The sequence below is a fragment of the Zonotrichia albicollis genome, chromosome 5 (assembly GCF_047830755.1).
Source record: "Zonotrichia albicollis isolate bZonAlb1 chromosome 5, bZonAlb1.hap1, whole genome shotgun sequence".
Taxonomy (NCBI): Eukaryota; Metazoa; Chordata; class Aves; order Passeriformes; family Passerellidae; genus Zonotrichia; species Zonotrichia albicollis.
Genome location: NC_133823.1, coordinates 43889023 through 43913765, shown reverse-complemented (window position 1 = coordinate 43913765; position 24743 = coordinate 43889023). Strand labels below are relative to the sequence as shown.

General features: G+C 37.5%; 1 protein-coding gene across 11 annotated transcripts in view; it reads right to left on the bottom strand.

The window, feature by feature from the left end:
- Window positions 1–24743, bottom strand: part of FRYL (FRY like transcription coactivator) — a 159742-nt gene that overhangs the window by 91342 nt on the left and 43657 nt on the right. For all 11 annotated transcript variants that reach the window (XM_074541522.1, XM_074541521.1, XM_074541523.1 and 8 more), the window contains one exon: window positions 3280–3479. In XM_074541522.1, the coding sequence (XP_074397623.1) occupies window positions 3280–3399 (120 nt within the window). In that variant the 5' untranslated portion in view covers window positions 3400–3479. The remainder of the gene's footprint in view (window positions 1–3279; window positions 3480–24743) is intronic.

Genomic DNA, 24743 nt, shown 5'->3' with positions numbered 1-24743 from the left:
CATGGAAAAAGGCACCACCCGTTGGTCCCTCTCCAGCATTCCCTGGCACCGTGCTCTGGTGGCCAGCACACCTCAGCAGGGCGGCTCAGAGTGCCTCTGGCTGAGCTCCAAGCTGCAGGAAGAAAGCAGACAAGGGATGCTGCCTCACCTCCTGCGGCCCCGGGGCTGGGCAGTGCATCCCTGCCCCAGGGGCCAGCACAGCACTCTGCTAAGATTTACTTCAGACTAACTTTTGAAAGCATCTAGGCAAGACTTGCAAAAGTGCACAGTGCTAGTCTGAGCCATGTGCAGTATTTCCACAGCAGAATAAAATCCTTGTGGTGGTAACAGGCATAAATACTCTTGCTAGTTGTGACTTCAGCGTGAGACACCTACAATTTAGTAGGTGGCCCCATGTTAAACTCTCTGCTTAAATTCTAACCATCCATACTTACATGCAGCTTGACAAAATGCAAAATAATTGAGTTTATCACTAATCTTTTTAACTGGTATAGTTTATGTCACATTTGGGGAATGCTGGTGTCATTCCTCAGTGTCATCCTTCTAAGCTAAAGAGTATATTTTAAGCTACAAGACTACTCTTGGGCTCTTTTTTTCCTTTAAAACTATATACTGCTCCAAAAGATTTAGCACAGCTGGTTAAAAAAAAAACCCGTGGTTTTATTTCATTTATTCACTAAAAGGATGATCTTCCTTCCTGTCATTACACTTGCTGCTTTCATTTAATAATTTATTTTAAGCATTTGCTGATAAGCTCTGTCTGCAACTTTGAAAAAGCTGAGGTATTACAATTTCAGGGCAGAGAACTCTTAATTAAATTAGTAAGAAGAAATAAGGTAAAAATCACAGCCAGAGAAACCATTCAGTTAATTTTTGAAATCACAAGTCAGTTACCTTTAAATGTAATCCATACATTTAGCAAAAATGGTACTACCTCTCACCCACAGATGATCTGCAGTGAGTGACCTTTTTTTTAATTTATATTTTAATTAATTTTTGCTCCCCTACTGTCATGTTCAAGTTTTAAAAACTGTCTAGCTCCTAATTTTTATTAGTCTGGCTTTAAATTCTCTCAAACAGCTTCACCCAACAGCCTAGCTTCATTAAAGATTTATGTAACTCTATATATATTCTTCATAATTTGTTTGCAGCCAAGTCATTCCACAAAATCAAACCACACTAAAATAATAAAGGGCTTTCCACTCTTCCATTAAAGCCTTTTATCCAATCACAGTCAGTGCTTTTCTGGTGCTCTTCCAGCCTTTTTATCTTTCTTTCTTTTTAAATTTCATACACTAGAACTGAATGTTCAGTACTTAACAAAAATTCTACATACAGAAATAAAGCTGCTTCAATACTTCAGTATTTCCTTTCAGCTGGACACTTAAGGATTCCCTCCTACCTCTTTATGTTATCCAGGCTCAGGTTGTTTCACTTCCACAGCCTTTGGCACCTCTCTTAATTTGCTTGTTTTCTATACAGTCCTTCTCACCCATCAATATAAAAAAAGGAAAGCCGGCTACACATGTAAGTTACATTTGTTTCCATTAAAATTCATTTTGTTTAAAGGAATTCAGCTTAGCAAATGAACCCAGACAAAACTGTTTAAAACCTTTATAGATGACCACTTAAGTAATATTTGTAATTTCTTACTTTATTCTAAAGAATTTTATACACACTTGTATACACACAAAATACTGACTGCAGGTTCTTATTGGTAAAAAAATCTTGACACGGTAGACTTCATGCAATCACCATAAAACCTCACCGGGCAACAAAGCTGGGAATCACTCTTCTGTGAAAGGTGAATTATTTAATTAGTTTCATGGGGTTTCTAATTTTTAATCTGGTGAGATGTTTCAATTTTATATGATTAACAGATTTAAAAACATTTGTTTAATTAACAGTCAACAGCATGGCAAGGAGACACAACCTGGGACTGATGACAGAGGATTTATTTTATCTGGTCTAGGGACAAGTTTTGCAGCAAAAGTGAACTCCAGGGCTATTATATTTGCCTTGCTCTCATTATTCTGGTTATATTTGACTCCAAACTAGCTGTGTCTGCAGGAAAAGCCTCTTCAGCTCATCTCAGCTCCAGGCAGTCTGTGCCTCTGGCCAAGCACTCCCTCCCTGTCTGTTGGGCTGATGGATGGAAGTGGGGCTGGAGGAACAGCACCTGGCACATGGATGGACAGTGGAGCTACCAGCCTTCCCTCCCACAGCACCACTGCAGCTCTCCTCTCCTTTTCAGCAGGTGGAGGCTTGTGTGCCCTTTTTGCTACGAAGTTTTTGTGCTTTCTTTTAAACCTCTCCTGAATACATTACTTTTTTGGATGTAAAAAACAAATAAACAAGTTATATTTAAGTTGTAAACCTGCTTGGTGCACACTGACATATACATAAAGAACAGGTATGAAGAAAAGTTTCATTTTCCTCAGCCTTTTATACACTAATGGTTGTAACTGAAGATGATTCCATAATCCACAAAACAGTTTTGGCCCTGCTTTTGTGCTCTTTTGGACTGCTTCCTAAGAAAACTTTTCCCTGAAGTTTCAAAACTGGGGCTCAAATGCTCACATAGGCATTTTCTGCACATGAGCACTTTGGCAAGCAGCAGCTGCCAACAGAAGCCTTCTGTGAGCTGGCCTTCTGCTAGCCACAGCATCTCACCTGCCCAGTGAATTTCCAGGCTTAAAAAAATAAAAGCTTGGTTTGTTTCTTGTTGTTTTGGGGTCTTTTGTTTGTTTTTTTTCCCCAGAAATTTCCAAATTAAAAGAAAACCATTTATTTCAAGACCATGAAGTCTAGATCAACAATGGAATTTTACCTTTTTGCTCAATCTGCAATATATGCAGACTACTATATTATTCCAGGTGTTATTATCATTACTTCAGAAAACAAACCAAATGTATCTTCCCTTGAAAGTATATTGCCTAAGTATTATTTAAAAGAAACACTGACAGGAAACACACTTCACAGTATTAATGAAAGAACATTTTTTGTTCTTCCTATTTCCTTTTGTAACTTCACAGACCTTAGGGATACACTAAAGAGGTCTTGTTTCCAGTAACTACTAGGTAACAGTTTTGATATAAGTCAATAAAACAGATCAGGGAGCAACCCTGTTTGCAGAAGCTTATTTATTCCTGAAGTAATCTCTCTGAAAAGTCAACAATACCTGTGAGTGCTTTTTTCACTAACCACACATATGATAAATCCTATTCCAGAAAAAAACAACACCGTTTTGAGAGGTACTATGAAAAAAAAAGGACTCACCAAAGGTTCAGCCATTACAAGTTCAATTTTCTTTTCAGCTTGAACAGCAAATTCAGCAAAGAGGCTTTTGATGACATACTCGCCCGGTTTCACATCTGGGTCAATAGTAATGTTAGACATGATGATGCCTCTCTTTTCCCAGGTGGAAACAACACTTGGAGAAACTCTACGTTTATTTACTCTGCTGGGTGGTGCGGAGGCTAAAGGTAAAAAACAAGAAAAACACAGAGCTATAAAGCAGAGCTTCTAAACATGGTGCCATAGTACTTTCCCATTCATCACACACATATTTTCACACAGTAATTTCTCTAAAACAGAAGGAAACAATTGTAACATAGAACAAGAATTTGTTTTAGCTAGGTCAGAGTTTCTACGCTTAAGTTGCTCAAGGGTTTACAATGTAGGTCACTTGTGTTGTCAATAAAATGCTCTACATGATTAACACATAGGAGCTTCAGTTCAAGTATGACTAAAACTCAGAAGGTTGAATGGAAAGAGTTATCCCCTATATTATGAGAAGCACTGCTTGATTCCATTTTATGGATCACCCATTAATTTCATGTTTCTATCTGGTGTCGAAATACCTTCAAGAGAAATTCTTCTTTGGCACTTTTTGTCAATAAGTTGATTTTCCTAACAAGAAAGCAAACCCTTTTCAGACAGGTCATGCTAACTGATCTTCTAGTCCCATGTTAAAAACTGATCCTTGAAAGAAATATTTATTAATCAATAAAAATAACATTGTAGGTATCAGCCTCATTTTCTAAGAAGTATTTTGCTTTTATAGTGAAATTGTCACATACAAACTTTATATATAGTTATCCACCTTTAATTTATTTTTCTCCTCAGGCATTCCAAAACATCCATTTATTGTGAAAGCTGCTAGCAATGTGAACTGCAGTATTGAAAATCATGTTTCAGAACTCACACACAGAGGTTTAATACACAGAACAATCAGGGTAGATAATTACAATTCTTGTCTTGCACACTACATATCAAAATAACTGCTGACACCTCTTAATGATGACCCAGACGTACATAGGGAGGTCTTATATTTCCCTAGTGTATTCCATGACTGCAGATGTTATTTTTCAATTGCTATTAAGAATTGATATTAACAATTCCTATCTATTTATATTAAGATTTTATTTTCCTAAGACAGTCATGCAGGGAGCCTAGTTCCCATCTGTTTCATTCTGCCACATTTCTTGATGTGTTTAGGTAAGTGTTTTTAAGGCCTTTTGCACGTAAAGTGTGAGGTGACACATTTGGTTTATTTTGCTGAACCTGAAATTTTTTTTACATTATCTCAGTTTTTACATGTACAAACCCTGTAAGCTAAATATTATCCACAACTTTTTCTGCAATGTTTTTTTCAACTTATTTATGAAAAGACATGAGACCAAACATGGAGACCAAACATTGGTACATCACATCTTTTCAAGAGAAGTCTTGGCCATTTATTATATCTTCCATCAATTCAAAAAGTTACATTTTACATAATATAAAACAGACTCCTGCAACTTCCATTGAAATTTATCATTTTTCAAAAGCATTAGTGAAGTGATAAATTCTGCAGGAGTGAAAACTGAATGCCTCCAACTACCTCAGCTTCAAATCCAGAAGGAAAGGTACCTTGCATAAGATTGTGAGTACTACACATTACTTGTTTTAAATCCCTATGCTATTGTACAATCTTGCTGCTTGGCTGGAGTAATGCATCTTTTTCCCTGTTGCATAAAACAGGAAATAAACATAAATTGCAGAATCCTTTCTTTGAGGCTGGAAAGACTTGCACAAGGTCACAAAACTGAGTGCCTGGGAACCAGGGGCAACACCAGAACAGCAGGCACACACTGCATATGTCATAAAAAATTTCTAAACATCCTCTAACACTTCAATCCAGCACTTTGATCTCAGTAATAGAGGCCCTAAAAGACAGAGAAGAGCATGTCCCACACAGCCAGGGGCAATGGGACATCACAGACACTGACATGATCTAGATCCCTATGGTAGAAGCTCACTACATATAAGTACATAGAAGCATTAAGAAACAGAACAAAGTGCAGGCTGCAAAAGGAAGATTACAACCCAAAACTCTTTCTCATCCCACATCTGATGATTGGCTCATCCTTCAGTACAAAAACATAAACATTACAGGAACTTAAAAAAAAAAATCATGTCTTTACAATGCCTATGTTCTCCAGCATCCACACTCCTGCCATCCTGAAGCATCAATGTTTCCAAAGGCAGCCCAGAAAATGAGAGAGATGAAAATGTGTCAAGAACAAGAGTACAGAGGTTTGAGAAGAGGTGAAAGAAGGAATAAAGACATCCTTCATGGCCATAGCAGGTAACAAACAGAAATATCAAGCACAGGATAGGCAAAACAGAAGAATGCTGTAACATGCAATTTTGAACAACTTTCCTTTCATTTCCATCAGATAAACAAAATAGAAATTTGGGTAGCTAAGGACCCACAACAGATACCACATTTCTAATTTATGCAGTTGCTTTTATCCTAAATATCAGAGTTTCTAAGAAAGATAAAGCTTTGTTCTAATTACAGACAAGTTGGACTGCCTTATTTTAAAAGACATATTAACATTAACAGGCTGGAATGAAATGAGAGTGTTTAAATGTCCTTTTGAATATCATTACTTGTGTCTTGTCAGAAGAAATTTAGCAAAGCAGCAGCTTCAGTTCATTCCAGACTTACCTACTGGACATGCCACAGCTGTTGCATGATCTGGACTGAAGTGAACATGCCAGAGCTCTGGTCCAGTTCCCACTCCTGAAGAGTGAGGAGCTGGTACTGAACCAGCTCTTTTTGCTCTCTGGGGAAACTAAGACCACTGTGCTCCTTAACCCCACACTGTATTTAGATGTAGACTATTAGGCAGACAACTCTTAATAGTGTGATTACATAACACATTTCTGTCTTCAGATTTTAAAAGACCACATTCAAAAAGCCCCTGTCACTTAAGAATCAGGAAACATTGGGAGCTGATCATCTTTTAAGTGCTATCTTTACTTTGTGTTAGCAATTCAATCCTCAGTAAAAGGGATCACCTTAGTGTGTTAACTTTCAAAGCTCTAGGACAGCTTCCCTCACTAGGGATGAAACTCCAAGGCTCTCTGCACTGATCTAAACACAGGTAAATTCCCTCCTCAGCCCCAAAAAAAAGCATAGGAAATGGATAAACTGGGCAAAAATCTTATGGTGGCAAGAAAAAAAAGAACTGGACTATAATCAAACTGGGTCTTGTGAGTGCTGCAGACATTTCAGTACAAGGCAGAGGTCACGGCCATGCAGCCAAGGAATTGTGGTGGGAGGGCAGCCCTACACCCCCAGAATGAGCAAGGACCCCACTCCCTGGCTATAGTTTCACAGAGCCCCCCTTGGACAGCACACAGAGAGGGCACACACGGTGCTGCTGTGACTGCAGCACTGCCAGGGATGCAATCAATCCCTTCCAGCCAGCACAGAGTCAGTGCAGGAGCAGGGCTTGCCTTGCCTTCTTTCTCTTTCAGCAGCAAAGCAGAGTCACAGCTGTCCCCACAGCCATTCATGTTACTCATCTCTGTGTTCACATCCACAAACTCTCCAGGTGGCAATGAACTTACCCCCCTGATTTGTTTTCCACGAAAAACAGGAAAAACTGTCATACTGAAGCAGTTATAAACTGTCATGAGAGTATTACAAATACCTTAGTTTTGCTAAAATGTAAGAGTATGTAAAAGGAAGAAAAAATTATTAGGATTTATTTTAATCCATGAACTTGCTGAGGACTCTAATTCACAACACCACTAGTGGTTGACATTAGCATCAAGACTCTTGTCTTGCATATGACAATGTTCATGGTTTCATCTCCTTTGTAAAACCAGTAATTTAGTTACATATACGCACAAAAACATGTACAAGGGAAAATGGAGAGGGAGCTCGAGTATTTAATAAGTAAATATACAAGAGTGTCTTAAAGAAAAGTCAAAATCTATTCTTAGATTTCTTAGCTAGGTCAAACAACATTATTATCTGGTATAATTACATTCAGTGGGATGCATTTACTCATGAATTTGCAATTAATAAAATTGTAAAAAGGATCTATATTAATTTAAATATGCTTAATGGGAAAAAAAAGTCATTGCAGGCCAGAATGAAATAATTTTTTTCTGCTCTTCTTTGCCATCAAAGCAAAGCCATTCCTTACTCTTAGCTGCCAGAGAAAATGCAAGTCTCAAACATCGTTTGGAAGCTTCAAAACATGAAGCATTCTACAGAACCTCATATGAGATGTGGAACCAGAAACCATACAGCTTGCAACAGCTCAAAACTAAAAAACTACTTTCACGAACCACTTGAAAACAGTGAACATTATTCACTTGAAACAATATCCTGTTTGTTTGCTCTGATGTGAGCTACTGCTACGTGGGAAATCTGGGAGCAATGCAGTAAGGAAATCTTTGTTAAACAGTATTGTTTGGTTGCTAGGGCCACAGCGAATTGTTTGGATAGTTGCAAGGAACAGTAAAACAATACAAAGGGTAATTAGACAGACAACACACTCCTAGGTCAAAAGGCAACACACCCTGATGTATGCTAAGTGAAAAACAAAGTTGTTTCATGTTAAACACAACTGTCTAGAACTAGGAAAGGTTATTTAATACCCAATTTGACAGTAAAGAATGCTACTATTTTATCATCCTGTTTCTCTCTGCATAGCCCAAATGCATAAATATGTGATGATATAAAGTAGCATCCTATTTACCAATGAGACTATTCAGGGTTCAAACATACAAAGCAGGTAATGAAAGGTAATGAATGCTAGCAAGTGACAGCTGATGAGTCCATTTTACTTCATGGCTAATAAAAAATGATAATTTTTAGCTTTCAGACTTTTTTTGGGTACTACTTTACACTTAGCCAAGTATTGGCACTTTATATGTGCTTCTTCCCCAAGTTTTTCACGGTTATTGCTTGAACTGAAATTTGGGTTCAGTTGCTGCTGTGTCTCAGGAAGCTGGAAATGGCTGGACTGAAGCAAAACTTTCATCAGGTATCTTCCCTCTTTCCACATACCTGAAAACACATCTGGAATTACTTTTATAGCATTTTAAAATAAGGTACTCAACTATAAAATAAACATGCTCAGCACAATCTTGAGGAGCCTCTGCAGTTTTCATCAAGCAGATTATATTCTTGGTTGCTATTTTTATAATTAATTGCTAAAGTAGTACATAATTTTACATACCTCACATTTAGCAATTAAGCTTTTTACTGTTATTTTTGAAGCACATGTACTTTCAGAAGTACTTTATATTTCCCGTGACACTTGTTGCAGAATGAGTTTGCATGTCCAACTGACAATACAAAAATCTCCAAAGACTAAAAATATTACGTGTGGTTACTTAAAGGAATTTTAATTAAACTCCTTGCCTTCTACTCTGATAACATCTAGAACATTTTATCCTGCCTCCAGAAATTATATTAATATACATGGAAACTTGTCTGTAGTGATTGTTAGAATGTTTCATAACAAACAATCTTTAGTTATTTTACCAAAAGAATACTTTTTTTCCTAAAAAGGATGTCAATGCTCAAAAGAGATGGCAATCTATCCAGAATCATGCCAACAAATTATGAATAGAGCCCAAATGTTAAACCTAGGTTTCCCATGTCCCTGATAAGAACCCTGTTTTTCAGAGCAACTTCCTCACTAAATTTATCATTACTTTACAGTTCTGAAAGCCATGTTGATCATCAGGTTTTTACTGTTTCCAAACTCTGCTTGCTCCTACCAGTGAGCAGGCCTTATGACTTGAATAAAGGAACAGCGAACAGCTTTAGGAATACAATGGAACTCAACAAACACTGCTCTAGTACCAGGTGCACATTCCAGATCTTAGCCTCCAACCTATAAGCAAATACAAAGAAAGAGCCATTCTTCACTGGAATCCCTTGGATTTGCTTTCCCAGTAGCGATAGGAGGCTGTGGTTTACCTGGGTTGCTGAAGCACGTGGTGGCACAGCAGACAACCAGGTCTACGTCACTGGTTTTTGTCCCAACTGTGCAGCACTACTGACAGTGCATGAAGCCTGTCTGACAGCTGGGTTTATCCCTGCCTCACCTGCTCCAGCTGTGCTGAATCCCTGCTGATGCCATGCACACCCAGTACTGTGCATACGTGGCTGGCTCCTTGGCTCAGCAGCGTCACACAAGTGCTGGATTCAGCAGTCCTGCAGAATTAGTGGACACTTCTGCATTATACTGCATTTATCCAGATTTTCTAATTTATTTCACTAACACTTATTTACCAGCAAGATGGTACTAATCTTAAACTGTGCTACTAGATACAATAAAAGAGGAAAAAAAATGTAAACTCATAAAATATATACTCATTTTGAGCACATCTGTTTTTATACAAATGCTATTCTAATTTTCTTGGTTATGTAAATTATTCTCAGTAATTTGTTTGGACGGATCAAGAAATTGAGTTTCTGCCAGATGCCCTTTTTTGAGACATTCCTACAAGGCCCTTAAAAAACCCCATACCTAATATGAATATTAATCTTGATATTGGTATGGAACACTCAATGCCAAAGGAGAGGCAAAGCAGCCTCCAGACACCAGAGCAATGTCACTTTACAAGATAACCTAAATAATGTGAACAAAATTCACAGTCTTTGACCGTGAAATTAAGCATCTATTATGGGCAACTGACCACATGTTTTCATAGAGTCTGGTACCTAGACATTCCTTTGCTGTATATAATACATACAGACCACAAATACAAACACAGCAGGAGAAACTGAAATAAATTTGAATACATTAGAATATACATGATCAAGAAAACAAGCCAGCACTTTTTGCCCTATTTCTCATACCTTAGTCTGGATACATAGTTCTTGAAGAACAAACTTCCTATTATTTTCAATACAGACTACACAACTAATTAATCCAGTAACACCCGCTATGGAATTCTCTCTTCCTTTTCTGTGTTGACAGTATACAGTGAACTTTCTTTGGAAGATGTTTAACAAAACTTTTGGCTTCATGTGTCCAACTACACAACAGGCAAAGAAGAACTATTCTCTCATTAACAGGTCACAAGGACTAAGCCCAGAGTGCAAATTCTTACCTCACCTCTCTCAATTCTTTACTGGTTTTAAATGACTCATGGAAATAATCAAGTAACCAGCAATTGTAGCTGGTACTTGTGTCATGCATTTATGACATCTCACATGATGACAAGATGAATGGATTACCTACCTGTGAAATAGAAACAGGCTTACAAGTGGCTTTGCTCAGTGCTACGGTTCATGTAAAGTTTGTAAAGCCAAGTCCAACCTTTCAGTGAGAGGAAGTTTTATGTGGATTGATAATTTCCTCTCCACGTCTAAATCGGAACTCACATTTTACTTCTGCAGCAGAAACACTTCCCTATTAAAAACTTCTCTAAGGAATCTCAGACATGTTTAATTTCAGCCCAACTCTGGGACAAAGAACATAAATGAATCAATAAACAGAAGATAAATTAATTTCAACAAGTAATTAATTAATTATTAACCATATTAATTAACGAAATTAATCATACGGCTGTAACATGAAGGATAGCCTGAGAGAGAATACACAAGGTATTTCTGAGTTTATTGTGGGAACCGGTGCTATGACAGCTGAGCTTTCATTTGGACTAAAAACATCCTCACAGAACAAAATCTTCACAGAAATCTTTGAAGTTTTATTCTAAAGATTATTTTTTTTTACCTCCAGCAAATATGAACATTCTTTCTTTAAGGAAAGTTGACTCAACCGGGAGAGCAGCTGTAAATTTGTCTAGTTACCGGTACTCACATGAAACTTGTTTTCTGCTCTCAAAGACTCTGCAAACACAGGCAAGAATGGTAATAGAAGCCTTGCTTCTTGCCAACACAAAGACACAGCAGAAATTCTAAGGCACAGAACCTTGTCTGGCAATATCTGGTTTTCTAGGTATCTGGGCCAGATTGCAATTCCTTAGAAGTCTTGCTGCTACAGATGATCCTCAGATTTCGAGCTCTGCCTTACAACTAAGTAATTCAGTCCTTCCAGAGATTCAGTAGCCGCCTTCTCCACTGCTGCTAATACCTCTGTCACTTTCATCCTTAAAATGTGATTTTTAGATTTTCATTTGGCATAAATTTCTAGAAACGCAACCAAACAGTCTCCCACAAGAGAAGAAGCAAAAGGGAAGTAATATTCCATCAAACTTGAAAGTAACATTTTTAATTATTAGAAAAAAAACAACTGTAACAAACCACAAATATTTCAGTTTAGAAAAAAATTTCTCCAGCATCTTTTCCACACATATAACCATTGTCTGGGATATATGAAGCAAATTCCCCATGTGTCAAACATAAAAAAGTCCTTGAAAGGTCTTTTTTCCTTTCCAAACTCCCCATCACCATAATCCTCTGGAGACCTTTTGTTATATTCTCTGCCACATTGTTCTTTTACCTCTTTTTTGTACTAATATTCAGATGTTCTTTGAGGAAGCATTATGAAGAGAACAAGACATTCTTCTTGTCTAGCTGCTTTAACGGCTGAGCAAACTCTAACCAGCAAATACTCCAATTTATGTATGGGACTTCATCTCTTATAGTCCCTTCCCTACTTTGAAAAGTCAAAAATAAAATAGGTATGTGATTTCGTTCCTGAAACTCTAGAACAGACAAAAAGACAAAATGGATTTGACATAAAATCAGGGAAATTATTTTTAAATACTTATTTTTTGTAAATTCAGACACATGAGAAGAGAGAAACAGAACTTTGAATTTCTCCAAGTAAACCCTACTGGCTTTGCAATTATGGCACGTGGCAGTCATCCACACCTTTATGCACAGGTGAGAAGTGGCAGCTCCACTGAACATTCTTTCTAACCCTCTATCCTCACAGTGTGCAAGGAGCACCTGCTTCTCAAAGAACTGTGGCTGAACAGGACAAACAACAGCCACACACACAATGCACGATCACCCAAATCAGATGGATGAGTATTTTTTATTCACTGGAGTAGAACGCACAAAAACTTTCATTAAGAAGTTTAACGGTTGAAAAAGAGATCAGATCTGCCATTCAGGATAGTGTGAGGATACCCAGGGCAGTAGTCAGAAATAGACTGTTACTGGGCTCCCTCTGTCCACTGAGAATGTTGGATTTGACAGCATCAAAGGCTGCTAGAAGCTCCAAAGATAATGCTGAAGATAATCTGATCTCTAGGGCTGTGTAATTCTAATGTAGTGTCAGACAGCAGGACAGACCGTGCCATCTATGGCAGAAGCAACTACCACAGCAAACAAGAAATTTAAAATTAAAAACTATTTTTTTAAATAACTAAGATGAATATAAGATTAATTTACATACATTTTAAAAAATCCTCAACAACACAGCAGCTAGGAATAGATGGGAAATACTGGCTGAAATTTCTAGACACATATGCAAGAAGTACAACTCATTTTGTGACTCATTTGACAGAGCCTTGTATGGCAGACCATGCATGTAGATTATTATCAGACAGGAAAAAAAGAAAAATTAAAAAATAATTTTGATAGCACAAGATGCCAAAAGAGCAAACCATACACAGTGGAAAACAATGTGATAGAACACAAAAACTAGAGGGGGAAGAGGAAATCAGTTTGAACTCAATTGTCTCAAGTCCTGCCCAGTCACTCTTGATTACGGCATGCCATCAGGATATCCTGGCCATTAAAGTGTCAGATCATTAAAAATACAGTTTATGTAATTCCTTTTCTAGAACAACAGCCAGAATAGAAAACCTCTTCAAATAAAGTACTTTAATTAAAAATAATATTTTTGAATTTCACAGCAATCTTTATTTAGAAAGAAGTGAGACTTAATTAATGGCATACTTCCAAACTACTAATTTATTTAACATGCTTTGTTTCACTGTTAGAAAGTTGCTGTCATGCAAGATCAGCTTCAAAGAATGTAAAGGATAAGTCTCATCTGTCCATAATCTAAACATAATCCATCACATTTGGAAGCAGGATAATGGCAGGAATGCAAAGATTCAGGGTTATAAGTTAAATTTCCAACAGTAGTTTTCAGAAATACTCTTAGTGTCCTGACACTTAATAAAACTGCCTTCTATGCAATTTTAAGGTGCACATATAATAAAGCAAGCTAGACTTTAACACAGCCATTTCTGCTCGAAATCAGTTCTGTAATCAAGTTGCAAGCTTCTCAGAGAAACAATACCACCCCAGGCACACATCTGGTACCTTCAGTCTCCTTTTCCAGTAGACCTTGTGAAGACCAAACATGCCCTGAACTGTCAGACTACTTTGCACAGCACAAGCGAACAATGTATGTATCCACCCTGCTATCTCAGCTGCCTTCAAAACACTGAACTTTAACCAATGAACATATAGAACTATCAACACTCACTCATTTACAAATTCTGTGTTCCCTCAAAAGAATAACCACATAAGTATAAAAAAATCCCTAAACTTGTTTTTTTACTCCCTATCCTCATTAGCACTAGGCTTCTACAGCATTGCAAGTCATACTTTCATTAACGATGCAAACACAGAAGCAATTTATTCCAGTATTATTAACTTGCCAAAAAGAAAAGCTTACAGTATTAATTTTAAAGGGCAGTATCTGACGCTTATTTTTTATTTAACTTTATTTCTGCAACTGGGACAAAGATATCAACTTCCCACTGAATATGGAGAGCAAAGACAGAATTGCTTAATATTGGCTTGTTCTGTTAGTTCTTCTGATCCATCTGGAAAATGTAAACCAAGTCCCCACTAAGTCTGAGCCAGTACTATTCCCTGCTTTTCATGGGGGCTTATATGTTCAGGGTCAGCAGCATACCAGTCAGTTACCATGCCTTTAGATGGTTTGTGCATTCATGCAATGGCTGAGAGGCCATAACTCATTAGTATTATTTCTCCTTCAGTTCAGTCTCCTGGAATTTTTTATTATTTAGAAAAAGTTTCCAAGGGGGATGCAGATTCCTACAGAGCAAATTTAAGCTTGCTGAAGGCAGTTTGGTTTCTCATTATTCCCTCTCCCTCCCATTCGAGAGCCAGATACCGATGGTCAACTTTTCAAGCAACAGGGAAGGGCACACTGGTAAATCTGCAAGCACTCATGACCGTTCTGACTGGCGCAGAAAGCGTGCCCTGCACAGCCCGTGGGGTGAGGGAAGTGGGGCAGGGAACAGAACTTACTGCTCTCTCTTACTGCTAAGAGAGAAACTCATTTTTGCCATCAAATTGAAGGCTGCACCAGGCTGGAAACACACTGATGCTCTGAATCCTGTGTTAAGCTGAGCTAGCAAAGGCAATAAAATTAAATCAATGCTTGGCTAAATTATGTTAAACTAAAAGCAGAAGAGAAGCAAAGGCAGCAGTGAAAGATAGACTAGTCAGGCCTGTGGAGTGAAAGAGTAGGAAGAGAAGGAAAGAGAATTTTATTCACAAGTGTTTATTTCAGATTTCCTTACACACTGATCTGTAAGTTAAGAGAACACACATTTCCACAGCAATGATGAGAGTGAACCTGCTCTGAATAAAGAGTAAAAGCATACCACTTCCATGGTATGCTAACTACATGAAGAGAAAGAAAAACATGTACTAAATCTAAAGTTTTAAGAAGTAGCATTTAAAATCTAGAACTAAGGCAAGGATATAGCAGCAAAGGAATACACATAAATACAGGCTGCACAGACACTGACAATTGTCACTGCACCATGATGATGTGTTATTTCCTTTCAATGTACTAAAAGATCGGTATACACCACATACAAAAAGTGCATTCTGTAACAAAGTGACCACAGCTATGCCTTTGTTAACTAGCAAACAGAAACTTAAATGCCTTATCTCATCTTTCCTAATCCACAGCTCCCTGGAAAAACAAAACTTCACATCCTCAGTTTGCAAACTTAAGGATATAAAAAACTCTATTGGTCCACTGTATTTGAAGAAAAAACAATGTCAAAATACTCAACAAATTTATGCTTAATCTTATTTCCAAATAAGATTGTGTCAGAAGCCAGCAGCTTTGCAAAGAGGTCTCTTACAGAGCACAGCCAAGGTAGTTTGTTTAACCTTCTCTCACTTCGCTGCCTGCTTATTCTTTCCTTGTGAGAAGAGGGCAATTCCAGCTCCCAGTTCAAAGAGGAAAAAACTTTTCCTCATTATCCTCATTATGCTCATTATCCTCAATTATCCTCATTAGTGTCAAATTGATACCTTTCCTGAGTAAATGCAAGAAAGTAATGAATGCTGGCAGTTTTGCTCCAAAAGATTATTTCAGAAAAGGACTGTGGAATGTCAGTTATAAGGTAACCAAGAACTTCAAATAATGTATCATTAAAAACAAACAAACAAACAAACAACCCCAAAACCAATACATTAGCCCCTGGGTCTTCTTAGAGAGCACCTTCACTTCTTTGTAAATAACAATCTAGTAACGTACTCAGAAATACTGTAATAGTATTTCTGATACCAAGGTATGTTTTGAAAATTGAAGTGTTGGGTATATATAAATAAGGATTAAAAAAGCAAAGGAGAGAATAAATAAACAAATACAATCCAGCATTGGAATATGCTCAAGCATACACAAATGAGGGTCAAAAAGTGTCTCATGCATTAAATATCAATTTCAGAAAAGAACAACTGTTCCACGATCCAATTCTGTCAGTTTTGCCTGGTAATCCTCCATATGAACATATGAGCTGAAAAGGAAAATATACTAGACTAACTCAATCTGCCACATTTAACACAAACATGTCATAGGAGGAAAAACAGAAATAATGAAACCAACATTTTCAAAAGCATATTCTTAGTAATTTTGCTGAGGAAGAAAAAAAACAAACCCCTTTTTCTTTTCACATCCAGGTAACTACATATATTTAACTGTAAAAAAAAACCTGATAATTTCCCTGAACAAAATTTTCTGTCCTGCACTCAGGGGATCACCTCTTCTGAAAATTTAACTCCAATGAGTTTCAGTTCCCAGTAGATATTACCAAAGAGCTATCAGCACATAGGAGAGACTGAGTATTTTTCAACTACAACAAAAATTTCCTTGTGAAGGCATAAACACATCTTATAATGCTATTGTAAGTTCTGTTTTTAAATAGGTGTAGTTAGCTGTCAGTGTTTTTCCTGTTTATCAAATGTGCTCTTCTGAGTCAAGTCCATTCCTCAAACTCTACAGAAAAACAGCAGCGTCAGCTGCTTTATTTATTGGTAGTCTGGGACAACTATTTTCTTGGGAAAAAAGTTTTATGAATATGAAAATTAACAAATATATAGAAAACTTAAGATTGTTCACTAGGACACTTATCCAAATTTGCTTTGCATGTGTGGGCTAGTATGGGTATTGTTTTTTGAGGTTTCTCAGTGCTTTTCAAGTCTTTAACAGCAAAAGGTAGTGTTGAGTTCACATGAGACCCTAGTTGGTTTTTTTTTAAGGAAAAGCATGAGACACTTTTAATTCTAATCAGTCTTTCTGACTAAATTTATCTATGCTTACTGCAAATAAAAGTAAACTAAATTAGGAAGAATCCCAAGTTGTGCAATTCCTTAGGGAAGCAGATGGCTGCCTTCAAGGCTTTAAGTCCTCAGACGAAGCACAAGGGCACAGCACAAACCTGGCAAAAAACCCCACCCAGCAAGCACACAGCCAGCACTCACACTGGACTTCTATATGGAGACAATGCTCAGTGCCATGCTATTCTTAGCCACCATAAACACACCAAGGTTTCAGAGTTACCAGCTTCTTTGTCAGTTTCATGGGAGGAGACCAGTCACATCTGAAGTAAAAATAGGTTGTCATATGCTTGTCCATGGAACTCCAAAATACATGGCTAAATTGGTCATCTAAAAGATTTGAGCTGCGTGTACTGGTATCACAAGGAAAAAACCAACTTTTTTCTCCTAACTCCCTCAACTTTCTTTTAATGTTTTTATCTGATTCTAATTTACTTCAAAAAGTAGTTTGCTCTCTCTGCAATAGGAACTTTATCTGGTTTCAATGCACTCGTTTAAGCGCTAAAAAGTATTGCAGAGAACTGTACCTGAGAGGCTGAGGCTGATATGAATGGGAGGCACCAGGTTCTGGCTGTGGAGGCACCAGGGAACTGGTGCTTTCAGCAAGGCCTGCATCAACAACACCTGCCTGAGTGGGTACGGGGATCCCCCTCACCCACCTGCATTTCACAACACACCCAGAGCTGGAGACAAAGAATCACGTAATGACTCACAGACTGGGACAGGATGGGCACACTACACAGTGACAACTTCAAAAACACTGCTCCAAAATCTGGTGCCAACTGAAAAGGAGCCCAGGACACATGGGGAATGACACACCTGACATTCCTGGCTCCCACACCATGACCATAGATTACAGATGTAATAGCTTGACACAAGCATTGTGGTGCCTTTTTGCTGGACGTTGAGCACCCCCCGTCCTAGTGCTTGGTGGTGCTCCTGGACTCACTCACTTTGCTCCCCTCCGTTCATTTTAAATAATACCTGCTTTCCCTCTTACAAGATATCACATTTACATCTGCTACACAGTTTATACAATGTTGCAACATCATTTCCTACACTGTGTTGTGGTAAAAATTAAATAGTGGGTTTTGTACTATCCCTATCAGAAAAGAAACAGAAAATATCCCTATCAGAAAAGAAACAGATACACTGGCCTACAAGCTGATGGACAGGGATAAAAATAAAAACATGTTTATACATCAATCCATATTTCAAAGAGAGCAGCCTGTTAAGGAGATGAGACAACTGTGTCACAGCTACATTCAGATCTGCAAGTCATTCAAATACTACCATGTTTTGGGGCTTGAAAAGGAACTAAGTATCTAACTGCATGTGCTGACAGCAACTATGGCTGGTCAATAGTGACAGCAGTACTTGCACGATATTTAAATGACTACACAGTTCACAACAAATATAAAAATGAGGAATATGCAGGAAAAATTATATGAAACAATTACGTTTCTGCTTTAAAAATTCTTCAATGTTCATCCCTCTTTAAGAAGAGAGGGTAAAATTTCCTAGTAGAGGATATCTCTATCAAAACAAATAATGGTCTGATAATCTGTAGGACTGCTTACTACTGCTACATGATAAAGAAAAAAAATAAAAATTAGGTCACTTAAGTTTCCAACCAGAATTACTACAGAGAGGTAGTCAATGGTGCCATCTCCTAAGCTGCAATATATAAATATATTGGCAGCATTATTTTTAAAATGGAGCAATTCTTTCTTCATTCTTGCTCAAGTATACTATTAACAGAACTGATATTATACATTGCCCAGTTATTCCTACTTAACCCTGGAAATCTCAGATTCTCTGATCAAGGTTTTAGAGCTCAAGCTTCCTCACTATATTGAGGCAAATTCTGTATCTATTGTAATAAAACATGACCTCAACAATCACTCTCCAGTAATAAAACACAGGTGAGATGAACTGACCAGCTTCTGGGGGGAACAGAAGCAGAGGTGCAGTTTGGGCATGCTGGGGGCTTGGGGCCTCAGAGCAGGGAGCGCTGCAGCCCTGCCACCTGGAAGGAGACCAAAGGCAAACCATGAAACGATAACAAGCGCTGGCCTCTGCCCAGCTACGCTCTTGGCCAGTGACCTGGAAACGCCACTTTCACATCCCGAGCTCATCGCTCATCCTTTTCTTTTGGGATGTGGGATTTCAGTCTGCGTGCTCACATATTAACACCACCATAAACCACCGAGATGTTTTAATCATGTCAGGATGGCACAGCTGCACCTCATGGGTCTCTGTCACCTCTCTCAGTCCCAAATAGCTACAACTGTCTGATACTCACAAGTGCCTTCTGGCAGTCAGTCCTGGTCACCTCAGTCTTAAAACTGCAAACATTCTCAAGGACTTAACATTGTTTTTCTCAGCACCGTTATGTAGATGGTCTCAGCAGAAGTAAGCACACAAGAAAGACATACAAAAGCTCGAGATAAAACTAGAAATGTGCAAGAATATATGTTAAAAAAACAGTATCTAAGTTAAAGTTGACCGAGGACACAGTACTGCCTCACTTCAGGTTTTCAGAGTGAGAAGTGCAGTGCATACTATTTTTTTTTTAAGACTTGAATCTACAGCAAGACACCATTTTGGCACACCAAGACTGACTTTTAGTGAAGCTGAACTTCAGCTTCAATATGCTTCAAAATGTTTTTGTGCTCTGTGGTAGCATAAATTCACATCCTTTACTACATTTTAGATAATGAAATCTTACAGGATTACTTCAAATAATATAGAACCAATGCCGAGGACCTCCCAGCTCTGTCCTGCCATCCTCTCCCCTATCTGATGAAACACATTATGTTCTTGTTTTCCCTTGTCTTCTCCAAAATGAGCACTCCAGTTTTCCAGTTACAGCAATGTCTTTAGGAATAATGTGGGCATAAAAGATAGGCATGAACTACAAATTAATATAAATACATAAGTAAAAATTATTCAAATTAACCTTTGAACCACTGATAGATACTGGGAAAACTTCTAACAGTAAAATCACTTTCCTTTTGGTCACCTTTTGCCATATTTGGGAAACCAGGCGTTTGCCCATAGTTTTCTTAAAATAGTTCTTTCAGAATTAGTGACACACTTTTAATTTTTCCCACAGAAGAAAAATTCTAACTTGAAGTACTCTTTCAGGGTTTTTTAAATCATTATTTAAGAAGAAAAAAAGTAAGACAAAAAGATTGCAAAATTTTTGCAATCCATGCACTTCTACTAGGTTATTTCTAGGTTTTGGGTACTCTCTTTCCTTTTTTCCTACCCAGTTACTTTCTGAAGAGAGATTAAAAGATGAAAATACCCCTACATGCAGAACAATGTAGGATTCCACCTTAATATCCCCAGCTTAGTCTATCATGGCTTTCTGGACACAGAGCTCAAACAGCTACCAAAAAAACCTTTGAACTTCTCAGTCAAACCTCAGTACACCTGGCTCTGCTTCTTTCTTTCTTCACTTTGCTGTCATAAAAACGAAGTGCCAGTTGCCAGCCTCTCTTTTTTCAGGACAAGACCTCATTTGTAGCTGAAAGAACAGTAAAAATCTGGTGATATTTGGCCCAGCTGCTATGTCCTGCTGACAGCCAGCACAAAGCAAGATGTTGGAGAGAAAAAGGAGGCAGGTTTCCACTGGGATGTCAGACACACGATTCTCTAAGCCCAGCATGGGCTTCACTAAGAGCTGCTGAGCTGTTACTGACCACTGACCCTGGCACCCTCACAGACATCACTTTCCTAACCTGAAGATCTTCAGTTCTAGTTCAGCAGCATGAATAAAGGCAGCAAACAGGGATGATGAATAAAAAAAGCAAAAGGAAGAAAATGAACAACCCCCAGAGCTACTTACACTGCTTTGATAGCACTCACTGTGAATGTAACAGTTCTTTCATATATCCAATAATTAGCTAGCATTGATTTGCAAGGGCTTAAGGCATTCATATATCTTTCTACACCACTATTCTTGTCTGTACCAGTTGTCTGCAAAGAAAACTTAAAAAAATATAGTTGAAAATATCCCAAATCACATGTCAGCTGTGCCTGATAGGCAGAAGCACAGGAGTTATTTATACCTCCCATGCTTTCCTAAGATCTCTTTATAAAATTAATTGCTTCTAGAACTTAAATGAATTCTTGAGCAAGAAACCCATAAATATTAATGTTCTAAATTAAAAATGTTATTTTTGAAGATTGAAATGGTTGTTTTTTCAACTCTCAGCAGTCTGTTTCTGAGTCTACATATATCTGATAAAAAGTACTCTTTCCTTTGGATTTCCAACTTCTTGATTCTTAGAAGAATGAGAAAAGGCAAAGAATGAAGAAAATGTTTCATATGCCTGTTGTGTTCTACTACTACTTTGAAAGCATTATATTATATATATATACTTATTCATTAGAAGAATTTGTTCTGATTGGAGTAACATATGTCCTACACATCATTCTTTTCTTATTTTAATAACTATACCTATTAGGGCATCAAGTTTAAATTCTAATGAAAATTAGTTAAAGACTCATAAACCATGTAATTCTGTAACTGCATTGAAACACTTTCCACATCTAGCTTTTTGACCATCACTTTATTTTAAGTACTTCTATATCAGTCTATAAGAGACTCCTGGATTTGTCTAATGAGAGCTCTTAAAGCAAACTCAATGATAATAAGTTTATTTCTTTCTGTAATCTAATTTTCCAATAATTAGTATTCTAATGTTAAAAGCAGTTCAAGCAATTCTATGCCTCAATATTTTATTTTCTTCTGTTATTGAAGCTTGGTAGCCTATTACAAGTTTCATTAAACTCCCCTGAAATCTCTCACAAAATGTAGTTTCCACCAGACCTACCAATATAAACCTTTGCCTGTGACATTCACACAGGCAACTGGGAATGTTAAGAGTTCAAAAACTTAATTCTTATTTACAGTAGCATGGCCCAGTTTCCTTTAGGTTCTGAGTGTCCTTTCTGATTTAGAATGGCCTTTTCCTCTTTAAACAGACCCTTTATTTTGCACTGTACCTAACAGAATTTTACAGCTCCCTTTAACCAGCATCATTACTCTTTGTATAGGAATGAGGAAGAACATTTATTTCTGTAGAGTGGAAAACTTCTAACTACACGTACACAGGACATAATACAGCAAAAAAAAGTTGGCAACCACCTTTCCAAATAAATAAATGTCGTTGTGTCAGTTATCTCTTAAATGCTATTAAACCCCTAATGTCTAAACTTTTCCCCTTCAAATACAAAAGCACCAGAGCTAGAGTGTAAGAAAAAAAAACAGTCAGCAGAAATGGGGTATTTGATATGGCTTGTTGCAATTGGTTTATCTGGAGCTTTCCTGAAGTCCATGCAGAGCAGGCAGTTTATTCCAGCAACAGTAGCTGACAGAGTGATTTGCATTTGGTGCACTTTCTCCTTTCAACAGCATTCTCTTCTGCAATTTGAATCATTACAGAATCTAGTTATGGGTTTAGCAGAAAGTCTATCACTTTCGTAGAAAGAATTTCACAAAGAGAAGCTCATTCTAGCATATCTATGTCTGATGAAGACAAATAATGCATATCTCAATATATAATGTACTTCCTACAACACAAGCATTTTATTAAAAAATTAATACAAAGAACTTCACACAAAACAATCCTCAAAAATTTTTTGTTTTAAATAACAGTTCCATACTTTCCATCTTTATGTGCAGAGAAGTCCAAAGTAGGGCACAAAACATCACATAACCTTAGCTAATTACAAAAATCTGGATACATGCACTTCCCTAATGAGCATCCACACCCTAATGGAAGGTGTTACAATACAGACTGCTGACATCAAATAGGTAAGGCAGGCAAAAAGTATACAAGTAGGTATGAATGCTTAGCAATAATGGAAGCTAGACCAACCACAAAATACCCAACCTGCTCCCCATCTTCAGTCACACAGAAGAAAAATGAGCAAATATAAAAAGGCTTCTATGCAAAAGACCGGAGAGCAAGACTCAAGGATGCAGCTGAGCTGAGACATCCATACGTGCCCACCAAGAGAGGCAGGCAGCCTCTCACTGCCAGGCAGCTGATCCTGAACATTCCGTTCCAGGAGCCTCCTTCCCTTGAGATCATTCACTTATGCATGCTGGGTGCTCTTCAGCTTCAGAGTGGTACTTGGCTTTGACTGGTTTGGATGTTATACTCCAGCCTTGTTATCCTCTTCAAGTCTACATCCACTGATAGACCTTGTTGTTCCAAACATGCCCAGAAACAAAGAAAGAAGGAGGAAAAAAAGTCCCACCCAATGTTCTCTTTGCATAGCAAATTTTACTACACAGAACGTTACCAGCACCTCTGTTAATGAATATCACAACACACGATATATCTGGAAATGCAATGACTCATTATGTGCCTCAAGATGTACTGCACAAGAGACCATCATCAAAGGCCACAGAAGTTCATAAACACAGCCAAATATGGAGGCCACACTCCACAGTACATTAATACATTGATACATTCACACTGTATTGGGTAATTAACTACTGACAGAAACTTGCTTTTCCCATGACAACTTAAAGACTTTGGAAAGGTCATCATATGTCCCTTCTACAGGAAAATAAATTGCTTCTCGAGTAGTACAGGGACCTGTAACTACATTTACTAACACAAATTAGATGTAGATGCTTTTTTCAAAAAAGCAGAATTTAGTAGCTTTTCCAAAACTCAATACATTTGGATTCATATTTCATTAAAAAATTTCACTTTGCAACATGTCAAAACAGTTTTGGAAGATATAATCATAAAGAAAAATTGTTACATTCTCTAGAAAGTGCCTATCATGTTTCAGCATACAAGGCAACACTGCTAACTGTGATGTGATCCTTTGAAGTCAAGGTTACAATAAAGAAAAAGTTTCCAAAAAAAAAAAAAACCACCAAAAAAACCTGAGCATATTATTGTTTGGGATGCTGAAGTTAACACCCTACTTAATACTGTACTTATTTAATAACTATTATTGTTTTAGAAGGCACCAAAAATAGTATCTCATGAAAATGGGACTTGTCTACATTGTGAAGTATTACTGGTTTATCCACTGGAATATAAAAGCTGTATGAACATTCTCTAAAGCACAGCCATGCCACTAATAACTCTTAGCTCAAAGGACAGTCTGAAAGAGAAGCAATCATGTAACATCTCAGATCAATTTTTTTCCTCAAGTTTTATTTTTCTTTGCTCTTTAACAGTTAATGGGGAAACAAGATAAAATTTATCATACAATAATGACTTCCAGTATGTTAAAAACTGGTGCTTTTATTACTTTAAAAAAGTATAAATCACTAGCAAATAGCCACAGAAGCAGCAAATCTGTGGTTTTATTAAAAAGCCACACACACCTCCATGTATACTCTACCTCACCCATCTTCTCCTAAAGAATAAGACCATGAAGAAAACATTTATTTTCCCAGAATTCTTCCTATGGTCCTCTTTCATATATATTCCTATAATGGCACTGTAATGTGACCTTTCTTATTTAAATTACAGCTTCACTGCTGTCTTCAAACAAACAGTCACAGGATAAAAATGAATCCACTACATCTACTTTGTTAAATACTGTATTAGCAGAGCAGAACCTCTCTTGAGAGCCAAGAGTTCATTTTTGGTTGGTAAAGGAGGAAGCAATCTTCAAACTAATCCTATGAGATGATAAGTGAATCTTAAAAAGCAAACTTCAAGTGCTTTTTTTCATCCAGAGAACGAATGATTCAAAAGTATCTGCCAGGCAGCTCCTCAGTTTTCATGTGCTCATCAGCACCTGGCAGCCATAGCTCCAATGATTTGGAGCTTTTAAAGCTGCTCCATTTCTTTCTGATTTTATAACAATTTCCAAACCAACTGCTGTCCAGGCAGATACAGCTTGCTTT